At 37.1% G+C, this 26,483-nt stretch overlaps 1 protein-coding gene across 1 annotated transcript; it reads right to left on the minus strand.

Moving 5' to 3' along the window:
* Positions 1–890: 890 nt before the first annotated feature.
* Positions 891–19,809, minus strand: alpi.1 (alkaline phosphatase, intestinal, tandem duplicate 1). Its single transcript, XM_038291796.1, has 11 exons — positions 19,624–19,809; positions 19,007–19,132; positions 16,464–16,579; positions 8,938–9,112; positions 8,521–8,693; positions 6,026–6,160; positions 5,859–5,934; positions 5,346–5,480; positions 5,036–5,227; positions 3,213–3,329; positions 891–1,576 (listed from the first exon to the last, which is right to left on the minus strand). Exons 1-11 carry the CDS (start codon positions 19,715–19,717, stop codon positions 1,302–1,304), a joined length of 1,614 nt encoding a protein of 537 aa, XP_038147724.1. The 5' UTR covers positions 19,718–19,809; the 3' UTR covers positions 891–1,301.
* Positions 19,810–26,483: the final 6,674 nt, after the last annotated feature.

The raw sequence follows: 26,483 nt of genomic DNA on the forward strand, positions 1-26,483 counted from the left end.
TTTACATTTTTTCCTTGCCAGATATTTCCATTAACATTGTACATTCTGATGCCTCGTTTTCACTGCCCAAATACTACAGATACCTATTCAAAGATCTGTTCCTCTAACATTTTTACCTGTATGTTTATCTTATTCTATTTTAAAGTTATCAGTTTCAACAGTCTGCAGTCTTCACCTTGTTCCTTCTGAAAGCTACAAACTTGACAATGACTAAGTTTCCAATGCGTGGCTTGAGGCTGTTACTTTGCAAAAAGTACCTTTAATCTTAAGATTTTCTTTGGATGGGAGTAATGTGCAAAAATATGCCTGAATCCTAACTCAACACATTTGTTTGAAAGACACCAAGAGGAGCAAAATACTGGCAATCGATTCAATAAAAAACAACACGAAAAACCCAAGTTTAAAAATTATATATTTAAGAAACAATTAGTACAAAATTACATTAACCATTTGCAGGCAAATTATATTTATTTACAATACAAACACTTATGTAGCAAAACAACTGAATTAAAAAATGTTAAAACTGGAATCCAATGGATATCTAATATAAAAATACATACATGTTATTTACTAGACATAAGAGCTCAAGTAACCTGCCTTTTTATATGCCCATTGAACATCTTCAGTTTTGTCAAAATGTCAGGTTTAATTTATGTTATTGAGAAACTTTATTCATGTATATGCTTCTATAGAGTCCAGACATTACACAGTTCAGCTCCAGCTTGGTTTTTGGTTTGAAGTTATTCAGGGGAAAAAATCTGTTTTATGAACACACAGTAAATTTTGACTCAATATAAATCTGAACTGTGGCTTGAATAGCTCTGAAAACCTTTTGCTAAATGATGAATTTACAGGTTAGTGCAACTCTGTAGTCTCTTTGAAGTTGTTCATTGTTCAATTGGAAAGCTGGATCAGTACCTGACTCTTAAATTGTTTGTCTAAGGTAAACAGTTTTTAATGAAAGTCCAGCTAATCTTTGCATATTTGCATGTGCACACGCTGTCAGTATTTGCCTTTTTATTGCTTTGCAGCTGATATGAGGTAACAGTCACGTGCTCAAACATGTATTTCAAATGCAAGGTAAAATACAACTGTGTGTTGATAAATGTGATGTGGTTAAGGGAGTTTTCTGGTAATTATTACAGTACTGCCGATGTTTATCAATCTATTTCTTGCCCACGCACATAGCAGACATGTCTGCATATTTACCTGGAAGCACTTAGTCCATAGTCTTTGTTTTACTGCATACATATAGCCTAGCAAGTTAAATGTCTGCTAACATGTGTGTGTATGTATGAAGGTCATCTTAAAAAACAGAGAAGGACAAGCATGATGAGCAAAAGGCCTAAATGTCTGTGCGAACACACAGCTGAGGAATGGCTGTGATGGTGAGGAGGGCAGTTTTTGTATGGCTCCAAACAGGCTGCGTAAGCCATAACATGTGCTATATAGTTCTGCTCTTTCACTCCATGAAACAGGTGAGACATTGGACCTTTAGCATATATGGCTACATCTTCTCCCCCATGTGTCTCAGAATCCAACGGAACTGCAGCCTGCTGCATGTACTCCTCGTCAACTGCAAGACAAGTGCCAAGTTAAACAAAAGCATAACCCTGTCAATTATTTAGAAAGCAGTAGTCACCAATTAACTTTACAGACAATAATTAGATAAACATCTATACATAACAATCTGTATAGAGCAATCGATACAGAAGTCAAAACCAATCAGTCCGTTAAATGGGACGTGTAAATAACAAGATGTGAAATAGTACTGAAAGCAAAAGAAAACAGGGAAATGAATTAAATATGTTAAATCCTAACTGATGGCTACTGGTGGAGATCTTCAGGTAGAATAAGCATAATTTTTTTTTCCCTTAAAATGATAAGAAATACACCCAACTGCAGAAGCCTCTATAAAACCCACTGATCAAAATTACACAGCTCAAGAAGTGTTTTTAAAGTTAAAAGTTTGCTATATAACTTCCAAATAAGACATCAGTTAAATACTGAACAATTACAGTCTTTGACCAGACCTAAGCTTTGCAACATATGTTTGAGAAGCTGCATAGAATATCAATCCAAAAAAAAATTATACCAACCATAATTATTTTTAGAAATGAACATCAAAATAATTTTTTCTTTATTTTGAAATAATAAAAACTTATGATCTTCCAGTTACAGTTGATAAAAGCAAAACACTTAAGATTATACAGAAAATAACAAGGCTTTAAAACCGTTAGTTTTTATTCTATATATTGTTAAAAAGCTTCTGTTGTCATGTTTTATCTTCCTAATTTTATACAGTAAAAATGTGGTAAAAACCTGAGTTTCCTGCCTTTACTACTCTTGCTTTTAATGATCTTTTTTATGGGTTTATTTTTACTTTTGCACTATTATTATTACATTTGCCTCATTTTTTAAAAGTAGTTTGGCCTTTAAAGTAGTCTTTTCTAAAGTTGCCATAATTTACCAACACAAAGCTAATGGCAGCCTTCTCCAGCACCCAGGCAATTAAAGTTCTTTTGATGTAAATTACAGAAATAGTGCCTGACTTTTAAAATAAAATGAGCACATATTACAGAGGAAGTAAGATAAAGTATTATGAAAGAGGAGTTGTTATGATTAAAAACATTAAATTTTTTCCTAAAGTCCAGATAAAGGTTTTCTTTTTGTTTTTTTGACCCACAATGTGCACAGATCGTAAGAAAAGTACTGTGGAGAGTTTTGCTCTCTTGTTGCTTTAGAATTTCATTACAACATTTACATGTATTTTACAAGGCTCCCTGCCTCCCCAGATGGATACATTGTAAAATCAAATTCCATACAGAGCTGGGTTGGGTCTATGGTTATTAAACATTAAATCTGATTCCAAAATGTCGGTCCATTCATCAAAAGGAGCATAATTTGGGGATATAAAAGATATTTACAAGCATAATCACACGGCATAAGTATTTATAAGTTTTCCATCTGGTCAATATTGTTAAATGTTTTAAAAAGACATACAAAGGCCTCTTAAAATTTGAGATACAGAAATGCTAAGGATTCTGTGGGAAAAAGAAAACAGATCACAATGTAATGAATGCACTATATTTCAACTTTGTTTTCAGGCAAGTACAGGCATGACTCAGCCATAACCACATCAGTTAAAGCTGTCTGTACATAGATCAGCACAGACAAAGGACTGCATCTGAAAACCATTAGCCTGTACTCACAGTAATCCACCGTTGTGATGTTGCCTCTGGTTCCGTTTACATGCACATAACCGGGGCCATTGGCATAAAGGATGCTGGTAAAAGGCATTTCGTCATCAGCTTTCTTTGGCGCCAGACCTGAATGATAGTGTAGGAAAGTGAACAATATTTGTAATGCAAAGTTTTCCTTGATACTTGAACAGGCTTTGACATCATAACCAAAGAGGATAAAGAACTTAGGCTATGTTCATACAGCAGTTCTCATTGGAACAGAATCTTTTCACAGGACCCTTCTTATAAATGCAAATTTATAAATGGAGCTATAGATTTTAATGGATAAATGAAACACAAATTGGGCAGTGTGTAAAAGACAGGAGCAGCACTACAGCTGCAAAGGATAGGGACATGGCGAAGGATAATATTGCTGCATGAGTTAATGAGTAGGTTTATATGATGCCCATTCTGGCAGGCCTTTTTAACATTTATTAAAAGCACTCTCCTCTCTGTTGTTCAATGTGTAGATCACTAAATTAGGATTTTTCCTGGTCAAAATCGCATTCCAGGTCAGTATTGAAATAATAGATTTCCGAAATCACATTTTTGCAGCAGAAACTGCTTTTTAGAATGTTAAAAACCAAAAGAGTTTATATTTCTTGATATGTTTAGACATTTTGTTTCCCAAGTTTAAAGACTTTTCGCTTCCTATCCAGGAAGCTTTTTCAATTCAAAATATTTTCTATTTTCAATTTTTTTAATTGAAAAATCTTCCCTCTGGGAAGTGAAATGTCTTCAAACTTGGAAAACAAAGTGCAGTGGATTCTTTTTTTTTTTTTTTACTTTTTTTTTTTACCTGGATGACTGAGAATCTTCACCAGCATTTTAGCTGGCTGTTTTGACATTTATCAGCTTGACTGTATTTGTATTTATGATTTCTGAAATACATGTCTTCCCTATGAAAATAATACAAATTGAAGGGGAAGAGGAAATTAATTTTTAGACATCCAGAATGTTTATTTTAGATATGAACGCTGCAAAAACAATCTAGAAATAAGTAAACATTTCTTAAATAAGTGTATTTACCTTTGATTTGAGCAGGTATATAAGATGCTTTGCCAATCGAATTAGTATTTTTTTTCTTTTAGAATAAGATAATTACTTAAGATTCCCTTGAAATAAGACAATGCAATTGTTTTTTTTTCTTATTTTAAATGTAAATTATCTTGTTCCATTGGGAAGTTGTTTACTTATCTCCTCAATTCAAGAAAAAAGGCACTTATTTTAAGTAAAAAATACTTGTTTAGAATTGAAATTTTTGCAGTGAAGACTCATATTGTTTCAAATGTTCATTTTGACAAGGTAAATTATGTATTTAAAATATCAAAGATACATATTTAATCACAATAACATTATGGGATAAGACTAGTTTACTGGTTGAAAAAGTACACCTGGCAGCAGGTAGAACCTGTACATCGTCACATGGGGTTCCTCCTGATTCTTCCTTCAAATATACAGTAAATACTATGTGGCTTTTTGACTGTGCAGTTGTTTTCTAGTAAAAGTCAGAAGAAACCTGGCATGACCATTTATGCAGTTTGCTCAAATATGATTTGTTGGGGGGTGAAAATATAAAAATTGGGCAGAATTTAGATTGTTGCTACAAAATCCGACATGAGTAGCATATGGCCACAAAGATCAGATCTGGATCCCTTATGCCTGCTTGTAAACATAGCCTTAGAATACATGTATGAAATTAAATGCCATGTCAATATTTTTTGCCTTTAGTAAAATAATATTTGCTTTGCATGCTTGTTACTCTTATAAACAAAAAAATCTTAGATTCTTACCAAAAATAGGGTTGCCTCGGGGTGTGTTACCACCGAAAGTGAAGACATGAGAGTGGTCCGCAGTTACCACAGTCAGCGTGTCAGATTCCCTGGTAATTTGAGCAGCACGCTCAATTGCTCGATCAAACATCTCCGCTTCAGTAAGAGCCAGTTTAGCAATACCATCATGATGTCCATGGTCAATTCTACCTCGTAATAAAGTACAAGACATCATTTATCATGCACAAATAGGATTCTGAAATTACATTTTTCTAAAATGCAAGTGTGATTCATTGTGATTTTATATTCACTGGTAACTCATTATACTTATCTTCCACAAAGAGGAAGTATCCATTTGGGTTTTTCTTGAGGATCTGAATAGCTTTTTCTGTCATCTCCACAATGGATGGGTCTCGTGTGGTATTTCGGAAAACTTCAAACTTCATGTCTTTTGGTTCAAAAAGACCTAGAACCACAAATGAAAGGCTTTACCAAATCAGAATTTTAAGACGTGGCTAGAGAGGAAAGATTCAGCTATGTTTAGAAGTAATTATGACATGAACATCAAAAATAGTGGCCATGTGAAAGTGCAACAAGTTAAACACCTTACATATCAGACGGCAAGGCAATACTAAGATAATAAAGACTTTGAACTCATAGCTGCCCCTGGATTACTGTTGCATAGATAATTACAGCAAGAAATATACCCTTAAGGCTTTATCTCTGTAACTGTACCTGATAATGCTGGTAAATTCACACATTACAACATGATGGTTTGACATGGCTGTAAAGATGAAGGGTAATACTTAGAGATAAAGGCATTATAGATTACTTGTATACCCACCCATAAGACGATCTGTGGTTCTTACATTTATCTCATCAAACTCTTTTTTATGCCAGACATAGTGTGATTTTTTGTTCTGAAACACATCCAAGGTCACATGTATCTGTTAGTTGCAGAGGTCAATTAAATATAGGAAAATATATCCAACTATTGCTAATTAACTGTACCGGTTTAGCATTAAGCCACACATCAATAAGGTTTATTCCATCTTTGCGGTTTCCCTTGCGAGAATTGGAAGAGGGATGCTCAGGATCTGGAGTGCCTTTTGGTGTCATGTACATCCTGCCTCCCCCTAAAATAACCTTTAAAAAAAAAATTTGAAAAACTTAGTGCAGAATTTCTTTGCATCATTCACCTGAAAAGCTTTACTGAATTCAAAGTATTCATTGGGAAATTTTTCATGCTGAAAGGGGGGATATTTGAAATGGAAACTGATTAGTAGCTACTTTAGGCAAAGGCATAAAGGTTTTTCTTGAAGTGACAATAAAAGAATAACATGACCAACCATAAAAAGATCAATAATAGTTAATCTTTTACAGTTGCAGGAGTCACAGTGTGCCTCGAGGCAATATACAATTTAAAGTGCTACCTGAGCTGGATAAGATAGTTTACCATTAGCTACATGTTATCTTATCTTGTCATTGCTCTTTAGGTTTGCACAGGCTAACATAGAGGGGAGGTTTGCCTGATGGCATATTGGATAGATTATCGAGTCATGATTAAATGAGATGCATGCAAAGCAGTTGTGTGAATTTCATAATTTAAAGTGCATAGTCAAATACTGTAATCCAGGAGTGATATTAGGAAAGGCAATTGCAGACCTCCACACACTTAGCAGCAGGCGAATGTCCGCCAACACTACATTTCATGGAGAAGCTAGATTCCATGTGTGATACAGTAATATGCTGTCAGGTGTAATTTGGGTATGCAGCCAAAAAACAAAAGTAAAAGATCTTGGGATCAAAGATAGTGCCACATAGGGCCGGATCTATCAAAGGTTTGCGTGTATAAAAACGTGAGCTATTTCACTGCGCACGCTAAAAAATGTACAAACTGATCTATCAACAGCGTGCTAAAAGGATTTGGTCTTTAAAACGTGCTAAATAGCGCCTCTTATCCATTTAGTACTTTTTCTGCAATGAATATGCAATATGGGGCGTTTACACGCAAAAGTGCGTCTTGTGGGAGGAGAACATGTAAATATATTAATTTAGCACTCGCAAAGTGATTTATTAAACCTGAAAGCAATTTTGCTAACGGTATCTGACTCTATATTTAACACGTTTCAAAAGAAGGTGCAAATGGTCTGTATGCGTAATTGCGCACACATGGCAGCGGTTATTGTCGCAAGAAGGAGACATCAATATGAAGCAAGGAGACGCAGAGAACGCATTTTTTCACTCCGTGTGAATATTTTTGCAATGAAGGAGGAAACGATCATCAAAACATAGTTTATCCAGCATTGCCATTTTGGAGCTGTTGGGGGAACTCCGAATGGATTTGGAGCCAGCCACAAGGAGGACCCACGCAATACCAGATATCACAAAACTCCTTGCAACATTGCACTTTTTTGCATCTGGGTCATTCCAGCGTACGGTTGCAGCGAGAGCTGGGATCTCCCAATCTCAGAAGTGCTGTCCGACCGGGTCGGGGTTCTCCCCCTGCGCCTGTGGAGCAACATGCCAATGCTGCGGGGATGCGTAATCTCATCCACAGTCACTTCTTGTGAGCCATTTGGTATGTGCATTTTTCTACAGGCCAATACAAAACACCTGTTTTTTTTTTGTTTTTTTTTACTGCAGTGAAGTAGAAATTCAGCCACATACCACCTTAGGGACTAAAGGTTGCCAAAGTTTTTTCTTTACATATATATATATATATATATATATATATATATATATATATATATATATATATATATATATATATATATATATATTTGTTGGGTGTCACTGTAAGATTAAAATTTCTTAACGCACTAGTTTGTAGAAACTACAAACTACTTTGCCGCAAACCACAAAACGCGCAAAACCATCATTTAAATAGGGCGTCTCTAACAGTTTTGCGCCTGCCACCAGTTACGCAATCACTCTTGTTAAATCACCCGCAAACCATGGTTCAGCCCCTTGCGCAAAATTCCAGTTTGCGAGCGCAAATTACTGCACGCAAAATTGGATCTTGATAAATCCGACCCATAGTATCCACAGTGAAGTTAGTTCTCTAATTAATTCAAATGCACTGAGTACTCTAAAATGAAGGCACCAACTTAAAACTTAAATAACTTGCTTCAATTAGTGACAAATTAAGTTAAATCCTCTACTTGTTACAAATTGATATATTTTATTTAGGTTACAAGGATACCTTCTCTTTTTGAGTGAGGGGTAGGTCTTTTGTTTTTGAGACATGTCCTTTGGTTTGATAAAACTTTTATTTATCTGACCATAATGACTGTTGTTAGGTTTAAAAGACAAAGGTAAAGTAATAGCCCTTTTTAACACAAGCATGTATGGGGCTACTAGCAGTGCTCTGGGTGTTTTTTAGATAAGGTGGCAACAGTTAAAATAGATTTAAAAAAAAGCCGATCTAACATTGGTTTCAGCCATAAAGATTCCTGTAGATGTTTACAATTAATCACAAAATTAAAAGAGTTATTCTTTCATACATCAATATCAAAGTTGGTGACCAGTTGGGTGGCAATGTCCACACAGCCATGTTCTTGAGCATCGGAAGGCAGGTCTGCGTCGCTGTACCAACTGCGGGAGACAGAGTGGGCATAGGCTGCAGCTGGCGAGGCATGCTGGACACGTGTGGTGGTCACTATACCCACTGATTTACCTGGACAACACAGGGATACGCTCATATCAGAATTGCATGAAATGAACATCAAATAGTCAAGCATTAAGTCTTATAAGTGCATTTAACCATAAGATGCTATATCAAATTCTTATCAGATGATTGTTTTACTACGCCTATATTCAGCTAAGGTAAATGAGGTTAATCTGTATCTTGAGATAAGAATCCAGTTTTAACTGGCTGATCTTTCCATTATGCAGAACACCTATTCATCCACTACATTTACCTTGGGCTTTAGCACGTCGTAGCACTGAGTAGACCTCATTTCCAAAGGTGGTGTTGCATTCATAGGCCACTGCTTTAGCACTGAGTCCAACTGTCTTTGCATTGGCCTTGACCCCGCAGTGATAAGCTGTGGCCGTGCTGGCACTGTCTGCAACCTGCTTATCCACACTGTAGGTCTGCGATAAAATGTAGCAAAAATAAATAAAAACACAAATAACATACGGTCTAAATATACACCCTAATCGTTTGTATTCAAGTTGACAGTTGACAAGTCAGGAAACTGGCAAATATTATAAAAAAAATGCCATTTACCCAAACTTGAACATATTTAAAGTCTGAGCAGTAAATTGAAAAAGTAAAAGCTTTTATTTATTACTTATGAGGATGTGTCACAAGGCAAAGAAACACAGTTTCATTAATTTATGATAAATATCTTCAAAAGCCCTAGATAAGTATTTAACAAGGCCTGCTACTAACTTACTTATAATAATGACAAACACAGACAAAAAAAAAGTACAATATACAAATATTACAACTTCTTAATAATTTTTTTAATGTCTGGTAAAAAAAAAAAAAATTTGATATGCTTTTTCAAACAAAGTATGCATCTTCCTTGACTATAGGTTGAGGAAGAAAAACTACAATTAATAAATACTCAGCCCTTCCACAATGCCTAGGTACTGTAATTTAGGGATCAAAGTTACCCAGAGAGATAAGTGAGACCCAGAACTTGTGTTTAGTACTTATAGCTTGTTGTCAGCATTTTAACTCGAGGGTGGATTTGAACAAAATCCTTTAAATCTTTTAGTTCTGTGTTTTAAGAGCTTAGACTGCAGTGGGTGCATATTAAAAGACAAGATTCAACATGCTGATGAAAAGCAGAGTAACAATTCTGTCTCACTATTCATAGTGAACAGTGCCAATTTGACAAGCAACCAAAAATGCATAAACGATTTCAATGCCTGCATGTGTATGCTTAAAATTCACTACAGCTTTATGCGCTTTAATGTTGTATGTGTGTTTGTGGTGGTAGATATGTTCAAGGATTCCAGAGAACCGTGAAATTAGTTAAGATGTACTGATTGTGTAGATATTTTTTGCAGTTTCCTTGGTTTAAAAGTGATATTGTGTTCTATTAAACAATGTGCTGATTAACTCAAATATAGTCTAGGTGAAAATTTGATTAATTTCTTTCTTGATAAAACAGGCTTCTATATGCTGACAATTTTAAGTGTCTTGCAGTTTTTTGGAGTTGTTTCAAAGGAGAGGTGAAGAGAAGTATAACAAAACATTCACTCTGGAAACTGTATCAGACTTAAACAAGATTTATGATTTTTCCACCAAGTGACAAGTAATATCACTTGACTGATTTTTTTACTTTGTGTGCAGACAAAGTGTTCACTATGCCAGAGCATTTGTTAGATGTGTGCCAGTATGAAGTGTTATTTTATTCTCTTTTTATGCTGCACTGTATACGTTTTTCTTCTTGGAACTTACATTGGAAGTTCTATATTGCACATTGATGCAGATTGCCCTAAATAGCCTAAATAGAGTTAGTTAAACTACAATAAATAATACATTTTTTGCTCATAAATGTAAAGGAGAAACCCTGAAAATGTACTCTTTATAACATATATGTTATAAAGAGTATGTTGGCATAAGAAATTCCAGGGGAAATACTGGTTATTTCCAACCATGCAAAAACAGATGCTTAAAGAAAACAGGTATCTGTGAGTGTGAACGATAAGCTGAAACAATAACATTCCATCCTGTCATTAAAATAAAACATTTAGAAAAAGAGATGGGTTAACCTTTTGGAACATCAGTAGTTTCAGTAAAGAGCCCACAACCTACTGTAATTGCTGGAAGATTCCTTTTGGAGTCTGGCTGTCTTTTTCCTAAATCCTTAGGTATGACTCATTCTATTCTTTAACCCAACTCCCCAAGGCGTTTTATCTGTTCTGAATAGTAAAATCTGCTCAATGGATTAAGATGAATTATAATTTTAGATGAAGACCAAATGTTTCAAGATTATGTTAAGCAGAAGGCCTAGTTAGACCTCAACTCTGAAGATCGTGAAACATAAAAAAAAAAAAAACATCTCTGAAATAGTTGTAGCTATTTCTGGGTCTAGATTGTAGGACATATGTTCTAATTCTCTGTTGATTACTTTAGAGCTAAAACATAAATTACATCATAAAAAAAATGCTTATAACATCAAGATAATGAAGTACCCAACACCCATTTTGTGGAAGACTTTGTTTGTACACAAGGCCTATTCCTCTCGAATATTGTTTAAAAATCTACCTAAAACTGAGTTTGTGAGTACTTGTCCTTGTGAAGATGATCCATTCACCTCACAGGTGTGGTATATCAAGATACTGATTAGACCACATGATTATTCACAGGCGTGTCTTAAACGGAGCATAATAAAATGCCACTTTAAATGTGCTTTTTTATCACAGAGCTCCATATCAGAGATAGTGATAGTTTTCAGGGAGCATGCGATAAGCATTTTTACTCCACCAGAGCTGTGGCCTGTGAACTAAATGCTAATTTCTATATAATATTCCATCTCAAACTGCATATCAGTTACAGCTATTAATTTTCAAAATAATTTCTGTGCATATTGTTAGAAACTGTCTGAGGGAACCTAATCAGCTTGCTTGTAGTCCTCATTTAGGTCTCCACTTCATACCAGCGCAGCATGTCCCGAGTCTGTAACATCATCACCCTCACACACCCACCATGGACTGTTTTCCCTGGGAAGAGGTTTCACAGCATTCCCTGCAGGACCAACTGGTTCTGTAAGAGCTTTTCCCCGTCAAAAATGGAGACTCCGCATCACACTGTACACATACTGGCACTACATGGTGATTGTACGAAAAATAACTCAACTCAGTCTTTCTGAGTGCCTTTTGCACTATGTCCCTCCTTTACTGTTTACATTTTGATCACTGCTGCCTTTTATAAATGGAAATGTTCTCACTGCTAATTTGCTTCTCACTGTCGGAAAGCTGAATGTATTGAAATTTTGTTTTGTTTACACTCTGTGTTTATGAAATGACAATACATTTTTCTATGTCTAAGACTTCATTACAGTTTGTTGTAACCAACATAAGTTGAATAAGTGAGTGGTTTGCTGATGTTGACATTGTTGATTGAGTGGACAAATTGGACATTTTGATGGCATTTTATTTATGGCATTTGAATGTATAGTACTAAAGAGATTACTTCCTGAGGCCCGTTGTGCCATCAATCCGTTATCATCATCTCATACAAGCATGATAACACAAATGCAAATTGCAAGGGTCTTTAAGCCATACATGGAAGCTGAGAACTTTAGTTTTAGCATAGCCAGCACAATTTTAATATTGATTAAGCATGGTTGGGATGATCTGGATCAGTCTGTACATTGGCTTATGCCAGTTAATAGAAAACATCAAAGGGGGAACCAGATGACTTGATTTTGGTGGCAGGTTTCTCCAAACTGGAGAACGATATAGGCTCCAAATGATCAAATACAGCGAGACAGGGGACCAGGACAGAAGGATCATGGGATGGAAAAGATTAAAAGCACTAGTATTAACAGCCTTGTCTTAAGAGAAATTGAGAAATGTCCCAAAGTTTTCTTGAGACCTAAAAGGGCTGGTTCAGGTGCATCAAGAACAGTGCCAATTATATTGTAAAGAACACAAGGGGTTTGAGAGTTTGTAATTTAATCCTCTATGGGCGCCTTTTGTGGAAACACACATGCATACAATAATATCCAGCAATCAAAACCTGCTTGTATTTGGGCATATATTCACACATAGCAAATCTTGGGGATACTGTATTTTGTTGGGTGGTAAATAATTGTGCCCAAAAGTGAAGGAAAGTAGCCCAACTTATATATGCCTAGTTTAAAGCTAGCAGTCTGGAGAGCCAGAGGATGCAGACCTTAAGGACCTTGGGGTACTTAAGTATGTGCAGCCTTGGGGTAATAATTCTGAAAAAAACACTGGACTCAGCCAAAGGAATCAAAGTCCTAGTTGCACAAAGAAATTCCAAACCCTGAACCAAATATAAATCCTTGAGAATAAAAGTTTTGATTATGACAAATCTTGCAGGCAGCAGACTACAGAGGGAGAAAAAAAACTCTTGTGATTGTGCCAAACTGGTCCTTACACTCACCAACAGCGGATTGCAATTAATCTGAAGCCGATGACATTTTCTCCAGTGAGGAAGGTGTGGTGCCCTACATGTGTAAGACTGGACTCCAGCCAATAGTGGAGGCAAATAATTGTGTTTATCATGGTATCAATACAGAACTTTAGCAATAGGCAGAGGAAATCCCAAAGTGTTTAGCGATCATACACCAGTGGGGCGTTTACATTGAGAAAACAACACAGAAACAATGAAAAAAACAGAAAGTAAACACCTGTAGATATCTTGCTAAACACAGTGGCCCCATCTTTCCACCTTCATTGAAAACCTACCACATACCAAGCAACGGATCTGGTGGTGCACTCACTCTGCATGGTATTCCAGCATTCTGTTGCTCACCTATCATGTTGCCAGCAATTCACATGGCAAGGGTCAGGAATTTACAAGCGGCAGGCTGCACACCTGCCACTTCACCACCTCAACAAATAGAAGGAGCTTATATCTGCTGCTTGCCGGTTTCAACAGTATGGAGGATCTGAATTTTAATGAGTCTCGGTAAAAAACTATTCTGCTTCAGGGAAGGATTGCCCAAAAAACAGAAGTAAGATAAGGGGCCAGACAGAGTGTGCGCTAGACAGGCAGGAGGGGAAAGAAATGGGTTGCGAGGGCCAGCTCTGGAAGTTATTGTAATTGCAAGAACTGCAGGAGGACAGCATTAGATCAGAGCAAGAACCCCGCAAGAATTGAGCACCAGAGCCAACAGCAGGTGTCTTTCCCTGATCTGGAGCCACTAGAGCTGATGACGGCATACTCAGTGTGAGGGATGTGGAGTCAATGGGTCAATGCAATCAGCTGGTTTTCCTTAGATAGTAAACGTTGAATCAGTCTGACTGTATGATCTGGTTGAACTGTCTCTGCAAAGTGCCTTGTGATGACATGTTCTGTGAATTTACCATGGCGGCGCTCCAAAGCAGCGGCCAAGAACAACTCCTCTTAACAATTTCAAAGAATATGCCGCTTAAAACAATACAAACTAGACTTTCAACTGACATCTATGGTTACAAAACGTTTTAAATACTGACATTTTTGACTGCTTAAAGAGCTGCAGAGTGCTACAAATGAATCTCAACAACACAACAGCAAAACGTAACTGCTGCAGGAAGAGATGCGTGAGACAGAGAAAGCGAGGCTGCAGAGGGGGGCTAAATGTAAAGGTAAAGAGAAATCCCCACAGACCTACGCTTCCATTAATCCTGCTCTCCAACGTCCGCTCGCTGGAAAACAAAATGGATAATCTTCGACTGGAACTCTCATCAAAGAAGGAAATTAGTAACTGCTGCGCCATTATTCTGACAGAATCATGGCTGCATCCAGCAATACCAGACAATGCTATTAACCTGGAGGGGCTAACGCTATACCACGCCAATAGAAACAAAGAACTGAGCGGTAAGACTCAAGGTGGCTCTGTGTTTACATCAACAAGAGATGGTGTAAAAAAACTAGATCGGTCGCCAGATTCTGCTTCTCAGACATCGAGTTTCTAACTGTTAACTGCAGACCATTCTATCTGCCCAGAGAGTTCAGTGTGGTTTGCATCACTGCTGTTTATGTGCCCCCCAGCGCTAATACATAAGAAGCCATGACGACTCTATCCCAGGCTATCTCTGAGCTCCAATCTGCACACAGAGGGTGTTTTCATCATTGCTGGGGATTTTAACCAGGCTAACTTGAAGACTTTTCTTCCTCATTTTTACCAACATGTGGACTTTGCAACTCTGGGTGAAAATATTTTAGACCTCATTATATAACATCAAAGATGCATTCAGAGCAGGCCCCCGCCCCACCTCGGTCATGCTTATCCCTGCATATAAGCCCCAGCTGATCAGGGCTAAACCGACAGTTAAAGAGGTCCGAGTGTGGTCTGAGGGTGCCATGGAGACCTCCAAGACTGTTTTGCATGCTCTGACTTGAACATCTACAAGGCTGCAGCAGCATATGACAACTTATTAAATATTGATGAGTATGCCATGACTGCGTCAGCCTACATCAACAAATGTATTGAGGACAACAGCATCAAAAAGAACATCACCACCCGGGCCAACCAACCACCCTGGATAAATGGAGAGGTTAGGAAATCGCTAAAAGTACGGAACTCAGCTTTCAAGTTTGGTGATAAAGAGGAACTGAGGACAGCGTGTGCCAACTTAAACCATGCCATCAGATCAACGAAGCAGAACCCCAGCCAGAAAATCCAGGATCTTTTCCACAACGACAGCAACACCAGGAGGATGTGGAAAGGCATTCGGATAATCACAGACTACAACACACCCTCCCCCTGGTAGATGCAGCAAACACTGTATTCCTAAATTAACTGAACAACTTTTTTGGAAGGTTTGAGGCACTAAACAGCACTCCAGCAGTGAAAGCCATTCCACACCAGGGAGAGGAGACACTAAACCTGGACGTAACTCAAGTGAGCAAAACTCTGAGGAGAGTCAATCCAAGAAAGGCCCCAGGACCTGATAACATATCTGAGCGGGTATATAAGGAGTGTGCAGATCAGCTGGCTGGTGTCCTCATAGACATCTTTAACACCTCGCTGGACCAATCCACAGTGCCAGAATACTTCAAGTCTGCCACCATTATTCCGGTCCCAAAGAGGCATCAGGTCACCTCACCAAATGATCACCGCCTTGATGCACTGATTCCAATCATGATGAAGTGCTTTGAAAGGCTGGTTAAAGAACATATCATCTCCAGTCTGCCGCCAACATTCGACCCATTCCAGTTCGCCTACCGACGGAACTGCTCCACTGAGGACGCCATCTCTGCTGCTCTCCACCGGGGCCTGGCACACCAGGAGGAGAAGAATACCCAGGTGCGGATGCTGTTCATGGACTTCAGTTCAGCTTTCAACACCATCATCCCACAGCATCTGATGGGCAAACTGGAACAGCTGGGCTTCAATACAACCCTTCAAAATTGGCTGCTAGGCTTCATCACCAACAGAGCGCAGTCAGTCCGGGTCGGACAGAACACCTCTGATGTCATCATCCTAAGCACAAGCTCCCCTCAGGGCTGCGTCCTGAGCCTCCGGCTGTTTACCCTGATGACACATGACTGCGTCCCTAGGTTCACCACCAATCACCTCGGAAGGTTTGCACAACACCACGGTGGTGGGCCTCATCAGTGATGGCAATGACCAGAACTAAGGCTAGGTCTTTGGAACTCATGATAAATGGGAGGAAGATTGTATTGTGGTTGCTCAGTTTATTCTATTTTTTAAATTGATGTCCCAACTTGTAAATATTGAAGCTTGATGATGGTTCAAAACACCTAGAAAACAACCTAGATTACAACAGTCATGCTCTGTATTATTACCTTAGAAAGGGCAACATATGGGAAAGTATCCATGGCCAGCACTGTTTCTTCTCCAGACCCGCCCTCATTCTGGCCTCGCAGAATACGTGCTGCTGACACCGTGGACACACCCATCCCTGTCAAAGAATGAGAGACAAATAAATTTACTTTAGGCTCCCATCTGTTTTCCTTGTCTTTGCTATTTCAAAGTAATAACATAATTAATCACATATTTAGCAAAGAATGGTTCACATATCTGTGTTCATTGCCCACCAAGGTCACAAAAAGTCACAGCATTTTCTGCCCCCATTTTCTAAATATGAATAACACAACTGCAACTTTATGTAGCTGCCTTTATAACAGTCAGTTTCTTTTTAGTGACTGGATTTTAATTAAAAAAAAAACTAAAGCTAACATAATCAGTATTTAGATAATATGCCTTTGCAGTGCAAAATAAAACTGGGGAAAATTGTTGGGTGGGTTTGTGAGAATAGGTCCAAGTTCTGCTGTGAAGACCCAAACATCACATTAGTAGCTTATGTAGAATAGTTAAGGGATGTACTTTACCTTCAGGACTTTGTCCCTTAACCTATAAATAGCAAATGCCAAAAGAACATGTCAGCTGCAGCAAATTTAACTTAAGAATCTCAGTCATAAAACTTAGAACAGGCTCCAGAGATGGCAGAAAGGGGAGATTCACCAAGAAAACCAAACCTCGACCACCCAGAAATGTGACCAAGTAGAGTTGATTTAAAACAGATACTTTAGTAGTTAACTGGAAAACAGTTATTTAATCCATATGTCTTAGAACAGCTTTTCCTGCAACAATTAATTTAATGCCTTGCTGACTGTAAACACACAAGAATTTCTATCCAAGCCAGATGTAAATGGTCTCCTGTTAAGGTTAACTCTACTGACGTTGGAAAATCATAGGACAAGGCTAGAACCTCGGCCATGACTGTTCAAGTCAGCAAACACAGCACAAAGGTGCCCACTTAAGTTAGAAACTATAAAACTTTACAAGGCTATTACATTTATTCCTCAATAACATTCAAACACAGGAAAATTGAGTTGTTGCCAAGACTATCACACTCCTACCTTAAGAGCTAAACAGCAAGTAATGGAGCCAAGAAAAGTAGTGATGTACCAAAAGAACATAAAGGTATCCAGAACTCTTTAGAAGGAAAATAACATTTCCATGAGACTGAAGCAGTTTGCCAGATAAATGTACACCTTTGAGTGATTGATAGGTTGCTCGGTCGGGATGAGGTTTGGATTCTGACTAGGCTGTCCAAAAACGTTCCTATTTCTATCATTCAGTAATATGTATTATTGGATGGAGCCTCGACTCAATATATAAAAAATACTTTGTTTTGCACTTTTAAGAAAAGTTTGACTAAAATGTGGATTATTTCCGCTTCTATCCTTACTTAATCAGAAAAAAATAATGCTTTCATCTGTAGAAAGCCAGCCCCTGGTCATAATGCTGCCACTACCATACTTCACAGTGGAAATATGGTAGTGGTTGTGCTTTTGGCAATGTGTCAAATTCATCGTGTTCCCTTTTCTGTCTTAAACTTAAATTTTATCCTCATTAAACCCAAACATATCCTGAAACACATTTTAGGGTTTCAGCCACATTTCCTATTAAATACTTCTTGGTTCAGGATTGATTGATTGATTGATTGATTGATTGATTGATTGATTGATTGATTGAAAAAAAAGAAGAAAAAAGGTGCATGGGATATATACAGTATATACAGAGCATCTACATATGACAGACTTAGAGAATACTCAATTTAAAAAGTATTAGTCTATTGTAATGTTCCCGTTTTCCCCAAATTTCCTCCAATTATTGAGACTATTTGCTATAGAAAGAAAGGAAAAAAAACACAGGTTTTAATAAAGCGTTAGGTTAAGAGTGTTCATGATTAGGTTTTATTCTTGTAAATTTGTATGTATTTTATAAACTTTATTTTAAATTTGTATGTATTTTATCAATTTTATTACATAAAATTATATTAAGATTTCTTATAGACCTTTTTGGTTTAAAACAGTAGGTGAAGTCATGCAAATTTATCTGTTAAATTTCTTTTTAGCATTGTTAACCTGTTCTCTGAAAACTGAGGAGTGAAATTTGTATTTATCAGGAGAAAACTAAACAGCTTATTGTATTAGCCCACTGTCTTGAGATATACAGGTTTTTATAACCTTTATCTATAAGGGTCATAACAGATCTTAATATTAGTAAAAATTATCTTTAACACTAGTTAAATCTATCTAATTATAAAAAGTATGCTCTTAATAACTTTAAATCATGTTTGATATTATGTTCAAGATCTTTTTTGATTATTAAAGTTACCACTTGGCCCTTTTTGCTAGTTCTATATGAAAGTATTACTACTTATGTATTGATGTTTATTAATGTGTTATTTTTATTGATATATTTAATATGCATGTAAAAATTCAGGTCAGAAGCATACCTAATGGACTTACGATAACATTAAATCGAAACTAGTTTAAAAATGAGTGAGTTACATTTAATAAAGACAGCATTAACCTACCATCACCAAGAAAGAGAATCATGTTTTTAGCCCGATGTTCTCGACGACGAAGCTTAAGTGCAGCATCCAGTGTTTCCTTTGCTTTTGCATCCCAGTAAGATGGGTCCTTCTCAAGTTGATGCAATGCTGCTCCAAACACAGAAAGATGTTCCAAAGGTTAAGAATGGAAGGATTTAATGAACAGTAATTATGTACACATGTTTATTTGTTCAGTCTATTTCTGAAACATTGAGTTTACCTTTTGGAAAACAAGGAAAGGATTTGACATAGGAAAAAAGTTGCAGATGTCTAACTGCCAAAACAGAAATCTGTCTATTCATTAAGCCGTCAAAAGCAGTACTTTCAGGAAAGCTTAGCTAACAACGGAAAAATAAATATAAGGTCCTACAGTTTACATAAACAGGTTGGCATAGGCATAAACACTCTCACACAAGGTTTTTTGTTCATCAGCTCAGACTGTGTGACACCCACACACCTCAACCTGGATCACGATTAATTTAATTCCCAGCGACATGTCTGCCATCACAATCTCACACTTTCCAGGTTGTGGTTACCTGCTTATATGTTTTAGCCTGCCCGCAAACATAACCAATATCCTGACCCTATGATCTTCTCACCTTGGCTGTCCATGGCGGCCAGGCCTACAGCCATCAAGAAGGGGCCCAAAAGTATAAGCTGAAAATACTTGGTCCTGCAGGGTGTCATCTGCATCACTAATCCAACCAGGAGACTGAAGAAGCAGAAACAACAAGACGAAAAAGGCAGAGGCACAAGCGGAGACTGTGTGTGGCTGCTGAGACCTGCAGCCCTCCTTTATAAAGCCCCGCTGGGGTGTGTAACAAGCAAGGGCCTGCGCCAGCTCATAGGCTCAGAGCCATGAAAAATGGGAGGAGGGGGGTGAAATCTAAGTGAAGGAGGAAGAGACAGGAGAGAGACAGAAAAAGATTGGGAAAAGTTGGGATCACAGGATTTTTTATGCCATCTAAGACCCTCTGCTCACTCTGAATCCTGGAATTGCCGGGTTTCTGCTTTACAGTTTTTGAGCATTAAATCAGTTGCAGTTTCGATATTGTCTCTGGCACCTTTTTCTCTGTAATCAATGAAAATAGAAATGATCTTCTGATGTGGTAAAATAACAAAAAATCTAGCATGCAGCAACAGGAAAAGAAAAATTGGGCATCCAATTTATGTTGGCATTCATTATGATATAAATCGTAACTTTGCTATTTCCACTTCTTGCCCTCAACCCCTGCAAAAACAAAGCCCAAAGCGGAGGAGCTGGTGTGTTGGTTGGGTGGGGGTGGGGGCTAGTTGGTATTCTGTAAAATATCATAATATGCTCTACTTTTATATCAGTAAGTCACATTTACATTTCTTGGTCTCTTTGAAATTCTTGTGCTAAACAAAATACCCCAATATTTTCCCCTCACCAATTCATCTTGGCTGGTGTTTCTGTGGGAAATGAAGCATTTTTCCTCTGTGAGGTAGTGGAGTTCACTTGCAAAAGTAAAAATGTCTTCTCTTCTACACAAACACTGCAGTTAATTTATGAAATGAGGTGAGCTAGGCCAAACATATTCCACACAGTGAGGAGAGAATCAAGTTCCTGGTGAATGCCTTCTTGCTTTTAGTAGCCCACAAGGTTCAATCTTTGTTATGTTTCAAAACTCTGGAACTTTTCTGATTTTCCCCAGTCCATCTTGTATTGCCAGTAAGGGTTTCCAGTCAGTCACGTGTGTCTAATCAAGACTGCAATACAAGCAACCGGGGGATCTCACATGACTTTGCCAAAAACACAGGAACTGGAAATATCTTCAGCATTTAAAAAAAAAGAACTAAAATCACACAGACAAAAACCCAACAAAAAATCTGCTCAGGCATGTTTGTCTTTTCTTCTGTGATGCAGGTCTGCTGCTCAGAGAAATAATGGATAGTGTTTTGAAAGTAAGTTAACCCCGTGGCTTTTTTTATCCGTCACAAAAGGAGATTATACATCTTTGTTTGCTTTAAAATGTCTGAAATCAAGTCAGACAAAATGTTGAGCATTTTAGTTTCCGTTTGGATTACAATTTTTTGTTAAATGCCAAAGTCATAGTGAAACTAGTCAGCTGTTTACACACATAGATGTGCTGTCACACAGTTTCATAGAAGTTCAAGTTGTGGAGAAATGTTTTGTGGGCTGAACAACTAACAGTGACGTTTCTTACCACTGTGACATTTTGAATGAAAATAGATTTCAAGCCTGAGAATATCATTCCAAGTATCAAGCATAGTGTTGGCTGCACCATGTTGTGTGTGTGGGGAGGGGCTGGGGTTGCTGCAGGAGAAACTGCTACACTTCACAAAATAGATGCAAAACAGATGATACCATGAGTAATGGACATTTGTGTAGATATCGTAGCAACATCTCCTAGGCATCAGCCAGAAAGTTTAACATTAGGGGTAAATGCAGTCGCTAAATAGAGGACGACTTATAAAAGTGCCAAGATTTCTGGGAAAATAGTCTTACGAAATAAAGTTAAGGTTTTGGAGGAGCCATCGTCAAGGCTTGATTTCAGCCCCACAGAAAATTTGTGTGAAGAGCTGAAAATGTTTTGCAAGAAAGATGTCCTTCCAGCTGACTCAGTTACCACAGTTCAGTGAGAAGGAGGGGGCAGAACCCCGGCAAACTACTGGGGAAAGGTTGTGGAAGGAATGTTTGACCGAAGTCAAACAGTCTGCAAGAAAATTCTACCAAATACTAAAGATAGGCATATGCATTTATGCGTAGGCGTTTGACTCGACAATTGTGAGCAAAAAGGTTCTCTTTTTACTGTATTTAAGGAAAATAAACTTTTTGAGTACGTTTCCATAAAACAGGAAAGTTTCAATCTGATTTATCATCAGACAGTGTTGTTCTGAATGATCATGATAGGAGCAGAAAAAAAAAATACTTAAGATTTTTTTTAAACTATGTAAAAAAAAAAAAAAAAAAAAAACAGCCAAAAACCTAAACGCTTAGTGTATTTTTAATGTTTTTAAATTTCAAGCTTTATTAATTTTGACTTGCTTTCTTCAAGGGACTGTGGCAAAAATGTTGATTTATTTGACCAAAGTCATGATTGTTTAACTTGGCTTGTGGTAAAGACTAAGAGTATATTTATAGCATAGCAGATGGTGGGCTGTGTTAAGATCACAAATCAGCAGAAACCGGACAGAGGGGAGCTTTCCTCCGAACAGGGTTAGATTTAGGTACGTTTCCTGTTCTTTATTCTGTACCATAAGTAGCCCATGTCCATATGTGTAAAAAATATCACCCTCAAAAGAGTAATTTTTTTCTGAATGGATGCTGAAACTGTATTTTATAGGATCGGTAAATTATTTTGAATGCAGCTTGAAAATATCGTACCAAAACAAACCTTTAATCTCTAGGGCTGAACATGATTTCTTTTTCCTAAACTTCTATCAACATACATATCGTAAAATAAATATCAGCAATTGCATGTTTTTTATGTTGTTAAATAGGATGACAAATTACAAATTTATACTTAAAAGTGTTTTCTTTATTCTATAGGGTGAAAGGTGAGAGCTTCAGGTTTTCAACTTTTTTTCTATAAAGCTTCACATTGTACAAGTAAACAAAGCAAAAGAGTTTGTAAAGATTGTGATCTCCATATTTCTTTGTTCTATTAAATCTAAAATAACATTGCTTTGTAAATACATCTATTATCTTTCCTTTTTTGGTGGATTTATATCAATTGCATCTTACCCTCTCTGCCCTCAACGATAGATACACAAGCATGTTTTATACAAGAAAAAACTGCCAACTGCGTCTTATTAGTTTTTTATGCAGTTAAATGATGTTGTATTTTATATTTTTATCATGAAATAACTTGGACTCTCATATTTTGTGTTTTGTGAAAACAAGCCCAACTGGTTGTGGGTCCGGACAACAAATGAAAGTGTGATCTGACTTCAAATGATTGTCAAATGGTAAATAAATTAAAAAAAAATTCTATTCATAAGAATAATTAATTACAGAAATGATTAAACGTTGGGTTCAATTTAATCAAATAAGCTTGGAATAAATAAGCTTTCATCAATATAGAAAAACTGAATTGTGCTCAAACCAGTTCACATTGCAAATCCAAGAGGGAAATAAAACTTTGTTTTTGTAAAATGATATTAAATAGTTTGCCCAAATTAGATTTCAGTGACTGTTTAGATAATAAAATATATCCTCCTGTGATTATACCTTAAAGAATTATTAAGGATAAGGACCACCTAGCTTCCTAAGCTAGGTTTGGTTTATGAAGACAATGGAGCCAGTAACTAGTAGACATGAAGGACTCTTAGGTCATGTTTTAGCAGTCTAATGTAAAAGCATATCAGGAAACATAACTTTTTTATGTTAGAAATTTTAGTGTTTAAACCCTTATTGAAGTAAAGTTTGTCTTAACTTTCTAAACAACTTTCAAAACATTTTAGAATTTTGGCCTGGCTACCACCCGGTTGCCATTAGTTTCTTGGCTTGCTTTCCTCAAAATGAATACACCCAAAATAACCAGAAATCATCTAGAGCCCTAACTCCCTAAAAAACCCTACTTAGCTAGAAACTCTTCGTTTTACAGCAGTTTGCCAGACCCGTAAGGGAGGGTCCCAAATGTCCAAAATTTATATCACAGCCTATGGCACAACAATCCCAATGCATTTAGCCATCTACATATGGTAAAAACATCTTGCTAAAGTCAAAGCAAGTATTGCATAAAGAGGAAAGGGAATTAAAATGATCTTAAAGAAGGTATGGTGGAGTAAATAGGGTTGGTCTGTGTATTTTTCTAGCAGGCCCTTCTCCTGCAATGGACTGGTGACCTGTCCAGGGTGTACTCCTCCTGTCGCCCGTAGACAGCTGGAGATAGGCACCAGCACCCCTTACGACCCCACTTGGGATTGAGCGTGTAAGAAGATGGATGGATGGATATTAGGCCCTACTCACTCAAGTTATTTAAGGTCAACTTTTGGTTAAAAAAAACAAACAAATTCAATCAAATCTGTTCATGGGTTTAATTTATCCTGCAAACAAACCAACAACATTCCCTTTTCTTCTGTTTTTGTCTTCAGTAAAATGCCTCTAGAATATTTGAGTCCAATGCTGAAACTGTCAATATTGAGTGCTGCCACCCTCTGGTTTAAGGGGAGAGACTGCTTGTTCTGCCAAATATCCTATTCTAACAATTTTAGAGATTTAATTCCTGCGACAGGATTTTGATCTGGATCATCACCAAACTTTTATGGATTTTTCCTTGGCATGAGGGAAACCACTGATAAAAATGTCATTAAATCCGTCCATAACTTTTCAAGTTATCCTATACACCAGGCATCCCCAAACTCGGTCCTCAAGGGCCGCTGTCCTGCAGGTTTTAGAGGTTTCCATGCTTTAGCACAGCTGATTGTAATGATTGCAGTAGAGCAAAAGCCTGTTAATCAGCTTTCAATTAAAATCAGCTGTGCTGGAGCAAGGAAACCTCTAAAACCTGCAGGACAGCGTCCCTCGAGGACCAAGTTTGGGGATGCCTGCTATACACAGACAGACATACACAGACACAGACACACACCCACACTCCTAAAAATATATCATCCTTGGCAGAGGTTATAAAATGCTACAACAAAAAGGCAAAAAAAAATATCAATTGATGAAACTGGAAAAAAAATAAATAAATCAATTACAAAATTGGGTCTCAATAAATATACCGGTACCAAATTCCAGTTAATCTCTTTTTTTCCTTATATATCTTTGTTTTCCATTTTAATAGAATCCAAAAAGTTAAATTAACTACTGTCCATAATTGAGAAATACAAGGCATGTACCATATATATTTACAGTAACATCAGCATTGGTAATGTTGGTATTTTATAAACATATCAGTCCAATAAGTGAAACTGAGCAGATATTAACAACCATTGTAAGTCTCCCTCTAGATGCCAAATGTTGATGCTGGTGCATTCCGAAGCTCTGAACCTACATGGCATTGATACATGATGCTGATGAGCTACAGCTGTGAAAGACTTCTGTGGCTGTCACAGCTTTTAGTTATTACAGGGCCAGCAAAGCTGGATAGAAGGGAAACTTTGCTTATTTTGATAAGTCTCAATTTCAGAATTTAGCATACACATGTCACAGTGTTGTTCTGAACCCATGTGGCTCCCATGCAAAATGGTGACTTTAAAGACTTTCATGAAGTCCTTCAGACAGACAAAATAATAGCAGATAAGGAAACTTAAAAATCAACTGAGAACCTAGTGAACACTGGCAAATGAGTGAGACCTTCTTAAGTACTGTGGAAAACAGGTGCAAATAAATTAAGAAACACAGGTGCAGAGAATTAACTAATTAACAGGCAGCTCTGGGTAAAGGGAGAAATGATAAAACAGGGATAAATACTGCAAGAAATAAACTAAGAAAATAAATTCAAAAATAAAAAAATAGTGAATGGAAAAAACAACAACTTAAAACAATTAGAAAAAGCAAAAGAAATAGACTAAACAACTGGCAAAAGGTAAACAAACCAAACTCTTTTGGAAAGACTCAAGGGGTATGTCAAAAATACAGATTTGTACAACAGTTTAACATATTAAATAGAGCACACATAGCACAAAAAGGGTTTTTTGCTTAAGAAATTCCCATATTAATGCAAAACTAAACAAATTACACAATGGTAAAAAAAGCTTAAAACTTACAATGATATACAACACTTACAACCTTAATATCAAAATCCCTATACCTCTTTATAACAGTCTCAGTGTCCTTGAGTTAGTTGGAAACAGTCAGTTCCAGCCAAGAAACGGGATGTCGAATAAAACAAATAACAAAGTGAAAAGGAGAAAACATCAACAGCTCAGCTTGAAGTGAACCGTATACAACTACTTTAAAACATGATATGTATGTTTACACAAAAACCAAATAAAAAAGAGACCAAAACCAGAAAGAAAACAAAATTTTCAAACGGCCTCCATTTAAGTATGAGCTAGCTTAGAAAAATCATTTCTTGTGAATTTAGTGGATAAAAATGTGGTCAATCATTTCGGTTCACTAGCCACTTCTAAAGAGCAAACCCTTCACCCACTACACAGGACTTATGCCGGCACATGAATGGCACATTCTGTGGTTTAGTGCCACCACAAAGCATTGGGTCAGCCCTTTGCAGACAGTCAAGTTACAATAATAGATTCATAACCCCTGTGCGTCAAGGGGTAACCCTCTCTTCATATATTGATGTCCATAGTAAATGGCAGTTGATCATTGTATGTTGTGACACCAAAAATTTTTTAAACGTTTTTAACCTTCAAAGTTGTTGTTGGTAGCTTTGTTGGTAGAGTGTATCATAAGATGTATACTAGTGTTTCTTTAGGCTTTTTAAACCCAAAATGTTTAAAAAGCCATATTGGACCAAGAAACCAAAAAAACAAATCTGTCTGAAGCAGCAAACATGTAAACGTC

This window comes from Cyprinodon tularosa, unplaced genomic scaffold (assembly GCF_016077235.1).
Source record: "Cyprinodon tularosa strain WSP-4 unplaced genomic scaffold, ASM1607723v1 ctg30, whole genome shotgun sequence".
NCBI classification, from domain to species: Eukaryota; Metazoa; Chordata; class Actinopteri; order Cyprinodontiformes; family Cyprinodontidae; genus Cyprinodon; species Cyprinodon tularosa.